At 42.7% G+C, this 10,603-nt stretch overlaps 1 protein-coding gene across 4 annotated transcripts in view; it reads right to left on the minus strand.

The window, feature by feature from the left end:
* LOC126985066 (inhibitory POU protein-like) overlaps nucleotides 1-10,603 on the minus strand; it is a 194,037-nt gene that overhangs the window by 58,491 nt on the left and 124,943 nt on the right. For all 4 annotated transcript variants that reach the window (XM_050839411.1, XM_050839410.1, XM_050839409.1 and 1 more), the window contains one exon: nucleotides 9,384-9,677. In XM_050839411.1, coding sequence (XP_050695368.1) covers nucleotides 9,384-9,677 — 294 coding nt within the window. The remainder of the gene's footprint in view (nucleotides 1-9,383; nucleotides 9,678-10,603) is intronic.

Below are 10,603 nucleotides of genomic sequence, written 5' to 3' on the forward strand. Positions count from 1 at the left end.
TTTAAATTTAATTGATTCAGATATGTTAAAGACTTTGGTGGGATTTGGTTTGCCAGTGGAGTGGTGGATGAGTGGGACAGCCTTTGGGGTCATGTGGAGAGTGCCAACGTGATATCAATGAGTGGTGGATGAGTGGAACAGTCTTGGGGGTCATGTGGAGAGCGCCAACATGATAGCAGTGAGTGGTGGATGAGTGGAACAGTCTTAGTGGTTATGTGGAAGAGTGCTAGTACGATAGACTTCTGTGGAGGACGATTTGTGGAGTCTTAGCTGACATGTGGAGAGTGAATGAGAAGAGGAAAGAGGAAGAGAATGAAAAGGGGAAAGAGGAAGAGAATGAGAAGAGGAAAGAGGAAGTGGATGAAAAGAGGAAAGAGGAAGTGAATGAGAAGAGGAAAGAGGAAGTGGATGAAAAGAGGAAAGAGGAAGTGGATGAAAAGAGGAAAGAGGAAGAAAATGAAAAGAGGAAAGAGGAAGAGAATGAAAAGGGGAAAGAGGAAGAGAATGAAAAGAGGAAAGAGGAAGAGAATGAAAAGAGGAAAGAGGAAGAGAATGAAAAGAGGAAAGAGAATGAGAAGAGGAAAGAGGAAGAGAATGAAAAGAGGAAAGAGGAAGAGAATGAAAAGAGGAAAGAGGAAGAGAATGAAAAGAGGAAAGAGGAAGAGAATGAAAAGAGGAAAGAGGAAGAGAATGAAAAGAGGAAAGAGGAAGAGAATGAAAAGAGGAAAGAGGAAGAGAATGAAAAGGGGAAAGAGGAAGAGAATGAAAAGAGGAAAGAGGAAGAGAATGAAAAGAGGAAAGAGGAAGAGAATGAAAAGGGGAAAGAGGAAGAGAATGAAAAGGGGAAAGAGGAAGAGAATGAAAAGAGGAAAGAGGAAGAGAATGAAAAGGGGAAAGAGGAAGAGAATGAAAAGAGGAAAGAGGAAGAGAATGAAAAGAGGAAAGAGGAAGAGAATGAAAAGAGGAGAGAGGAAGAGAATGAAAAGAGGAAACAGGAAGAGAATGAGAAGAGGAAAGAAGAAGAGAATGAAAAGAGGAAACAGGAAGAGAATGAGAAGAGGAAAGAAGAAGAGAATGAAAAGAGGAAAGAGGAAGAGAATGAGAAGAGGAGAGAGGAAGCGAGATTGACAAGAAGGGTGTGGAGGGAGGTAATGGAAAGGGAGGGTAGAAATAGCTGTGTTTTGAATCAGTCTTTATTTATTCGTGTGTGTGATCCTTGTGTCGTCATCCAAACAACATTCTCAACACATCGCAACACAGTACAACATAAACTAAGCCAACTCAGACGTTACGCAACCCAAAGTTAACCGAAACGATCTTACATTAGTTCAACCTAGATCATTCCTAAGTCATATAAACCCTAACGAAACCCAAGTCAGTCCACTCCAACCCATCCCATCACAACCCAAGCCGAGACAACGCAATATGGACGAAGCAAACCCAAGTCAAACCCAAGTCAAACCCAAGTCAAACCCAAGTCAAACCCAAGCCAAGCCAAGCTAACCTAACCTAACCTAACCTAACCTAACCTAACCTAACCTAACCTAACCCAATCCAACTCAAGCTAACCTAACCTAACCCAAGCTAACCCAACCCAACCCAACCCAACCCAAGCCAGCACAACACAGCACAACACGGTCCGCGCTTTATCCCCGTGTAAAATGGAACGCTGTTGACATTACGAAGCAAACAAAGAAATTATGTTTGTGCTCACGGGACCCCGAGGCAAAAAAAAAACACGCTGGGACAATACGTAACGAAAATTTATACAGTAATTGACGCTGCCAGGTGTGTGAGACTCATCAAACAAAGGTGAAGGGGGGGAGAAGGTGAGGGGGAGAAGGTAAGAAGGGGAGAAGGGAAGAGGGGAAGAGAAAGGAAGGTTAGGGAGAGGGAGAAGAGGGAAGGTGAGGGGTTGAAGAAGGAGGGATTGGAGAAAAGTGAGAGGTAAAGGGGTGAAGGGAGGGATGAAGGGAAAGGGGATAAGGGTAACTAATGGAAGGGAAGGAATAAGGGGGTGAAGAGAGGGAAGAGTGACGGGGGGCGAAGGGGGAAAGTAAGAAGGGGAGAAAGAGGGAAGAGGGGAAGAGAAGGGAAGGTTAGGGAGAAGAAGAAGGGTAAAGGAGGACGATAGGGAGAAGAGGGTGGGGAAGGTGAGGGGTTAAAGAAGGAGGGAATGGAGAAAAATGGGGTGAAGGGAGGGAAGAAGGGAAAGGTGATAGGGGTAGCGTGTAGAAGGGAAGGTGGTGAAGGAAGGGAAGAGGGGAAAGGCAAAGAGGCAACAGAAGATGAAGGGTGGCAAAGAGAGATGGATGAGAATGGTAATGGAAGTAGAGATAGATGAGAAGAAAGAGAGAATAAGGAGGAAACGAGAAGAGATGAAAGAAAAAGGAGAGATGAATGAGAAAGAGAGAAAATAAATAGAAGAAATTAGCGAAAGAGATAAAGAAAACAAAGTAAAAATGGATGAGAAAGGGAGAAAAAGAGAGACAAAAGTAGAGATAGAGATGGATGAGTAGAGTAGAGAAAATAGGTATGGATGAAAAGAGAGATAGAAGAAAGGAGAAGAGAGTAGAGAAAAAGAGATGGATGGAGATATAGAAAGTAGGGATGGATAAGGAAAAGAAGAGGGAAGGGAAAAGAGGAGAGAGAGAGAGAGAGAGAGAGAGAGAGAGAGAGAGAGAGAGAGAGAGAGAGAGAGAGAGAGAGAGAGAGAGAGAGAGAGAGAGAGAGAGAGAGAGAGAGAGAGAGAGAGAGAGAGAGAGAGAGAGAGAGAGAGAGAAGGCGATGGATGAAGATAGTGGATGACGGAGAAGTTGGTACCGGATGTGGATGAGAAAAAAATAAGGTTTATCTTCATTTCTTTCCTTGTTTACTTGTTTATTTTCTTATCGATTTACTTTGTCCGTTTGTTGTTTATTATGTTTTTTCTTAACCCGTGTGTGTGTGTGTGTGTGTGTGTGTGTGTGTGTGTGTGTGTGTGTGTTCTTATGTCATGAATAATTTTTCCAGAGCTGTGTTATTGCCTCTAAATCATGCGTGTTTTTTTTTCCTTTTTGTTCTGAGCGTTTGTTGTTTGTCTGTCTGTGTGTCTGTCTGTCTGTCGTGTCATAAAGAACAAGAACAACAACAACAACAACAACAACAACAACAGCAACAACAACACAAGACAAACAATGACGAAGAAAGAGAAAGAGAATAAAGAATTAACTAAACAAATTAAACAAAGAAAAAAAGAGAGGAGAAAAAGACATGTGTTAAAAGCCAGACAAAGGAAGGAAGGCAAGGATAAATAAAGGAAGGAAAAGGAAGGAGAAGAAAACAAAGAAAAAGGAAGAAGGAGGAAAGGAAAACGAGACGAAGAGAGAGAGAGAGAGAGAGAGAGAGAGAGAGAGAGAGAGAGAGAGAGAGAGAGAGAGAGAGAGAGAGAGAGAGAGAGAGAGAGAGAGAGAGAGAGAGAGAGAGAGAGAGAGAGAGAGAGAGAGAGATACTGGCTGATGATGATCGTGATGGTGGTGGCGTTTTGAGGTGACGAGGGGAAGTGAGGGGAAGTGACTGAAGGGGAGATTGAGTGAAGGGGGAGAAGAGAAGGGGAGAGAAGAAAGGGGTGTGTTATGGGACAGGTAGTATCACGGATAATGGGAGAGAGAATGGGGAGAAAAGGGGGGAGGGGGGCCTATCATTTCACGGGTTAAGGGAGAAAGAAAAGGGGAGACAGGGAGAAAGGGAGGGAGAGATGAATGAGGTGGAAAAGGAGGGAGGAAAGGGGAGAGAGAGAGAGAGAGAGAGAGAGAGAGAGAGAGAGGGAGAGAGAGAGGGAGAGGGGGAGAGAGTTAAAGTAAAAGATAAAGAGAATGAGGAAAAAGAGGAGGAGTAGATGACAATATAGGAGAAGAAAGAAAATAAGAGGAATTGTATAGGAGGAGAAGGAAGGAGGGAGGGAGAACAGGAGAGAAGGAAAGTTAAAAGTAAAAAAAAAAAGAGAGAATAAGGAAGAAAAGGAGGAGGAAGAGTAGAAAACAAAATCGCGTTGTGTGGAGGAAAGAAGGGAAATTAGGAGAGGAGAAGGGAAGGGAAGGAAGGAGGGAGAAAGGAGGAAGGGAAGGATAGAATGAAGGAGAAAAGAAAACAAGAGGAGGAGAAAAAGGAAAAAGAGGAGGAGAAAGAGGAAACAAAAACGGTGGAAGAGGAGGAGGAAAGAAGGAAAAATTTGAGAGAAGGAAAGAAGGGAAATTAGGAGAGGAGGAGGGAAGGAGGAGGGAGAGAGAGAAAATAGGCCTACCTACGTTTTCTCAACCACATAATTAGTGGGAGAGAAAATAATTACAGGTCACTAATTGTTTAGGGCGCCCTCACCTGTCCCACCTGAGAGAGAGAGAGAGAGAGAGAGAGAGAGAGAGAGAGAGAGAGAGAGAGAGAGAGAGAGAGAGAGAGAGAGAGAGAGAGAGAGAGAGAGAGAGAGAGAGAGAGAGAGAGAGAGAGAGAGAGAGAGAGAGTTATGTATGTTTAGTGTTTTAATTGTTGCTTTAAAAATGTTTGTTTGGTTTAATCTCTCTCTCTCTCATACACACACACACACACACACACACACACACACACACACACACACACACACACACACACACACACACAATATTAATCTTTGTGTCACGTTTTCTTTCTTTTCTCTTCACATACTGAATAAAATTCCTCCTCCCCTTCATTTCCCTCCCTTCCTTCCTTACCATCCTCCCCTCCTTCATTCCCCAACCCTTCTATCCGTCCCACCTTTCCCTTCCCTTCTTTCCCATCCCTCCTTCACTCCCCAACCCTTCTTTCCGTCCCACCTTTCCCTTCCCTTCTTTCCCATCCCTCCTGTACCCTCCTCTCCATCCCTTCCCATCCCTCCTTTCTCCCTTCCCTTCTTTCCCATCCCTTCCTCCCTATCCCTTCCCATCCCTCCTTTCCCTCCCCCCTTCCCCCCTTCCCCCGTGGCTGCGTACTGCTGTTACTCTTTAAAAAGCAACAGAGGAGGCACGGCAGCACTCAACCCGCCGCCGCCGCAAAGAGAGGGAAAAAAAAGGAAAAAAGAAAAAAAAAAAAACTCGCAGAGACTCTTTCGGGGCCTTTTAAAAATGGCCGCCGCTTTATAAAACTGAAAAGTGGACCATTTTTCAAGGGTGCTGCAAGTGTGTGTGTGTGTGTGTGTGTGTGTGTGTGTGTGTGTGTGTGTGTGTGTGTGTGTGTGTTAAATGTATCTTTTTTGTTTTTTTTCCTCCACCTCGACATCTCTTTTATTTTTTTAACAGTTTCGCTGAATCTCCGTTTTTTCCTCTAACTCTTTTTTTCCCCTACGTCACTTTTTCCCTATTAATTTTTTTCTCAACTTTTTTCTTCTTTTCCTTTCCATAATCTTTTTTTTAACCTATTTTCTTTCTTTTGTTCAACTTCATTCCTTGTTGTTGTTTTTTTCCGCTACTTTTCCCTATAAATATTTTCCTCATTTTTTCCTGTCACTTTTTCCCTATTATTTTTTTCTCAGTTTTTTTCTTTTCCTCTCCATCCTCTTTTTTTTATTTCTTTTTTTTTGCGCATCTCACTTTATTTCCTATTATTTTTCCTCCCCAACCATTACTTTTCCCAGTTGAATTTTCCATCAACTTAATCTTTCCTCTCCATGCTTTTCTTTTCTTTTACAACTTTTTATCCTTAACTTTTTTTATTTTTTCCTTCTACGCTTCATTTTTTTCTATATGGTGATTTTTTTTTGTCTAGCTTTTTCCTTTCTCTATTACATTTTCTTTTCCTTTTTTACATCTTTCTTTTTTTACATTTTTTCTTTTTATTTTTTTTTGTATCTGGTGATTTTCGTTGACTTTTTTTTCCTTTCCCAACTAACTTTTCTTTCCCAAACTAATATTTTCTTTCTTTTCCCAACAATTTCTTTCCCTAACTAATATATTTTTTTTATTTTCTTTCCCAATTAACTTTTTTTCCCTAACTAATACATATTCTTTCCTTTCCCAACTAACTTTTTTCTTTCCCTTTTTTCTTTTCCCATCTAACTTTTTCTTTTCTTAACTGATATATTCTTTTCTTTCCCAAGTGACATTCTTCGTTAACTCACTTTTTTTTCCTTCCCAACTAACTTTTTCTTTCCCCAACTAATACATATTTTTTCCTTTCCCACCTAAATTTTTCTTTAACTAATATATTTTTCTCTTTCCCAACAAAATTTTTCTCCCCTACTCTATTTTCCTCTCCAACTAAGTGTTTTTTTCTGCTCCATACTCACTATTTTTCTTTCCTCCTTTCTCTATTTCCCCAACACACTTTTCTCTCTTTTCCCAATTCTAAAGATTTATTATTTTCCCAACTGACATTATACATTCGCTCACTTTTTCCTCCACTCCTCCGTTTCCCTCCACTCACTTTTTTCCTCCACTCACCTTCCTCCTCTACTCATCTGTTTTTCTCCTCTCGCTTTATTTTCCTCTCCCCAGCTAACATTTTCCCCGTTTTTTCCTCCACTCATTTTTTCCCTCCACTTATTCTTTTCCCCAGTTATTTTTTCCTCCACTACCTTTTCTTTCCTCCACTCACTTTTTTCCTCCACTTATTTTTTCCCTACATCCACTTTTTCCCTACACCTACTTTTTTTTTTCCCTGACAATTATTTTCCTCTACTCACATTTTCACTCCACTCTTCTTTTCCCCAACTAATTTCTTTTCCTCCACTCACTTATTTTCTTCCACTTTTTTTCCCTCCACTCACTCGCTTATTTTCCCCTCTCGCTTTTTTTCCCCTCGGCTGCGTCTGGCTCTGGGCGGGCTATTTATCATAATTAATGTTGCTTCTCCGCCGCCTGGCCTTGAGAGAGAGAGAGAGAGAGAGAGAGAGAGAGAGAGAGAGAGAGAGAGAGAGAGAGAGAGAGAGAGAGAGAGAGAGAGAGAGAGAGAGAGAGAGAGAGAGAGAGAGAGAGAGAGAGAGAGAGAGAGAGAGAGAGAGAGAGAGAGAGAGAGAGAGAGAAAAGATTAAGAAGAGAAAAATAAATAAAAACTGAAAATAGCGAAATACGAACGTAAATACAGAGAGAGAGAGAGAGAGAGAGAGAGAGAGAGAGAGAGAGAGAGAGAGAGAGAGAGAGAGAGAGAGAGAGAGAGAGAGAGAGAGAGAGAGAGAGAGAGAGAGAGTAAATAAAGGTCAAAGCTAAAGTTCAACGTATGAAGAGAGATCAGGGGATAATGGTGGTGGAGGTGGAGGTGGTGGAAGTGGAGGTGGTGGAGGTGGTGGTGGTGGAAGTGGAGGTGGAGGTGGTGGAGGTGGTGGTGCTGATTACCGTCTTCACCAACGATCGAGAGAGAGAGAGAGAGAGAGAGAGAGAGAGAGAGAGAGAGAGAGAGAGAGAGAGAGAGAGAGAGAGAGAGAGAGAGAGAGAGAGAGAGAGAGAGAGAGAGAGAGAGAGAGAGAGAGAGAGAGAGAGGACGTGAAGGTTGAAAGCGATACAGACAGACAAACAGACAGACACACACGTACAGATAAAGGAACTGATCGACCCGCGAGAACACACACACACACACACACACACACACACACACACACACACACACACACACACACACACACACACACACACACACACACACTCTTCTCAGCAACACAACAAGTACACTTTTTTTTAATATTTTCTTTGCCATAATCTTAATAACACAAACGTGGTAAAAAAAAAAACTTCATAATAAAGGGAATACGAATAAAAGCTTGGAAGGAAAAGTAGAAAGCTTGTTTTGATATTGTCGTGTAGAAAAAAAAAACAAATAAAAATAATATAAACGCCTCTTCCCCTTTTCCTTCCTACTTACCTCTCTATATCTTTATCTTTTTTCTCCCTCTCTCCCTATTCTTCCCCTCTTTTCCTTCCCTTCCCAGCCCTCTCTCCCCTCTTCCTCTCCGCCCCTGCCTTCTCTCCTCCCCATCCTTCTCCTTCCCTCCCTCCTTTCCTCCCCATCCTTCTATTCCCTTTCTTCCATTCCTTCCCTCCCTTCCTTCTCTTCTCCATTCCTTTCCATTCCTTCCCTCCCTTCCTCCCTATCCCGCCCCTTCCTTCTTCTTCATTCCTCTCTTCCCCTCCTCCCTTTCCTTCCTCTCTCTACATCATCATCCCTCTCCTCCCTTCCTTCCCTCCCTCCCTTCCTTCTCTTCTCCATTCCTTTCCATTCCTTTCCTCTCTTCCTCCTCATTCCTCCCCTTCCATCCTCCTCTTTCCTCTCTTCCCCTCCTCCCTTTCCTTCCTCTCTCTACATCATCATCCCTCTCCTCCCTTCCTACCCTCCCCTCCCTTCCCGCCCATTGTAATCAAAGAAGAATTCCATATTGTTCTTTTGAGAATTAATCATATAGAACAAGAGTCATTGCTTGGGTTAGAAGTTCGTATTAAGCGTATCCATCTCCTTTAACGTAAACAATATCATCAAAGAATACAAGGAAAAGGAAAGAATTGTAATAGGGAAAAGAATCTAATACGTTAAACAGAAAGGAAAGAGTCAAGTGTCTATGTTTTCGAGGCCCAAGACGGGTTTCGCTTATCGTCATCAAAAGTATAGATAAAACGAAAAAAATATTATAAGGAAAAAGGATGTAAAAGTTAAACAAAGAAAAAGATTAAATGTCCATAGTTTAGCTTGGCCTTATGAAGCTTTTTTTTCTTATTATCATTAAAGGTTGAAAAAGGAGAAAAAAGAACGTGTAAAAGTATTAATGGAACCTACAGAAAAGTCATAGAACTGAGAAAATAGTGAAGAAAAGTACATGAAAAAAAGGGAAAATCTGAAAAATACTTTGAATGGATAAAAAGACGAAAATTAATCCATCTTTCCTGAGAGAGAGAGAGAGAGAGAGAGAGAGAGAGAGAGAGAGAGAGAGAGAGAGAGAGAGAGAGAGAGAGAGAGAGAGAGAGAGAGAGAGAGAGAGAGAGAGAAGCACTGACATATCGAGCCAGAGACAAAGAACGACAGACAATCAGATAGACACACACACACACACACACACACACACACACACACACACACACACACACACATACACACAAACCCTCCCTAACCGCCACCCCCACCCCATTTCCACCCCACCTCCACCCCTTACCCCCACCTCCCCCTCGACCCCTACCCAGCGTTGCCAAGTTATCGTACTCATCGCATTTAATTTTCGTAGTTACTGACCGATAACCATAACCACAAAGAACGAAAAACATCAATATTCAACAGTTTTGGCACTAACTTTAATTTTCTCACGTTACTTGTGCAGGTACGAGAGTTTAAGGGATAAACATGATAGATACGACATGTGGTTAATACGATAGTTTGGCAACGTTGTCCCTACCCCATACACAAGCCCCTGTACATACCTTCCATAGTCCAGCCTTGTGTGACCACCCCCCGCCTCCACCGCCCGCGCCCGCTTCCTCGCCGGACCCCACCTGGTTGGTCCGGGAGATGGGAGGCGTGTGGGGGGTGGTGGCCATGCCGGGGTGGTACATCATGTCGTGCTTTAGCTGCGGTATGGCCCCCGGAGGCTGCCCATGGCCGTGTTTGGAGATGTCGACGGCGGCCAGGGCCTCAGCGCGGGTCAGGAGTCCGTCATCCAGCCCAGCGCCGAAGAGTTGTGTCTGAGGCGCCAGGGGGAGGGGCTTGTAGTCCTCCTGAAGGGGAGACGAAGGGGTAAGGTTAGGTTAGGTTAGGTTAGGTTAGGTTACTTGTGTTGAAGTGAAGAGAAGTGAAGCAGAAAGAGAGATTAAAAGTTGTTAGGTATAGCTAAGTTTGATTGCTTTTGTTTTGGTGTTAAGAAGAACTAGTTGGGTAATAGAAATGGAAGGTTAGATTACCTTATTAGAGATTGGGTTTAGTTTGGTCTGGTTTTGCAAATTTTCTTCGTCCTTGCCGCCAAGAGTAAGAGTTTAAATCAGTCTCTTTGTGATCAGGTTCGGTTTGACTAAATCAGCTTAAGTTAGGTTAGGTTAGTTAATATTAAGCTAGGTTAAGTTATGTCAGGCTTATAAGAGCTAGGTAAAAATAGGATACACTTAACTTTAAAGAGTGAGTGTGTGTGTGTGTGTGTGTGTGTGTGCCAGTGCCGGATAAAAAGATGCTGTGTTTGTGCCGGGACTCAGGCCGTCAACGAGTGCCATTCAGCGACACAAAAGTTGAAACAAGATCCGAAAATTAATAGAGAAAATAAATATGCATGAATTAGAACAGTTCCTTTCACTCGGCCGCCTCCTCTTCTCTCTCTCTCTCTCTCGTCTTTGAGCCTCCAAAAAAATATTAAAAAAGATACTTGTTACGCCCCTTTCTTCACCTCGCCTTCTCCTCCTCCTCCTCCTCCGCATCCACGACCCTCTTCTTCTTAGTAATGAATAAAGTGAATGAAAAATGAATAAATGAATAAAAAGAGTGAGCTATATACGTTTGTGTGTGTGTGTGTGTGTGTGTGTGTGTGTGTGTGTGTGTGTGAGAGAGTGCTGGGAGTGAAATAAGTCTATCCACTCTTTCAGTCTCACACACACACACACATACACACACACACACACACACACACACACACACACACACACACACACACACACAC

This window comes from Eriocheir sinensis, chromosome 58 (assembly GCF_024679095.1).
Source record: "Eriocheir sinensis breed Jianghai 21 chromosome 58, ASM2467909v1, whole genome shotgun sequence".
NCBI classification, from domain to species: Eukaryota; Metazoa; Arthropoda; class Malacostraca; order Decapoda; family Varunidae; genus Eriocheir; species Eriocheir sinensis.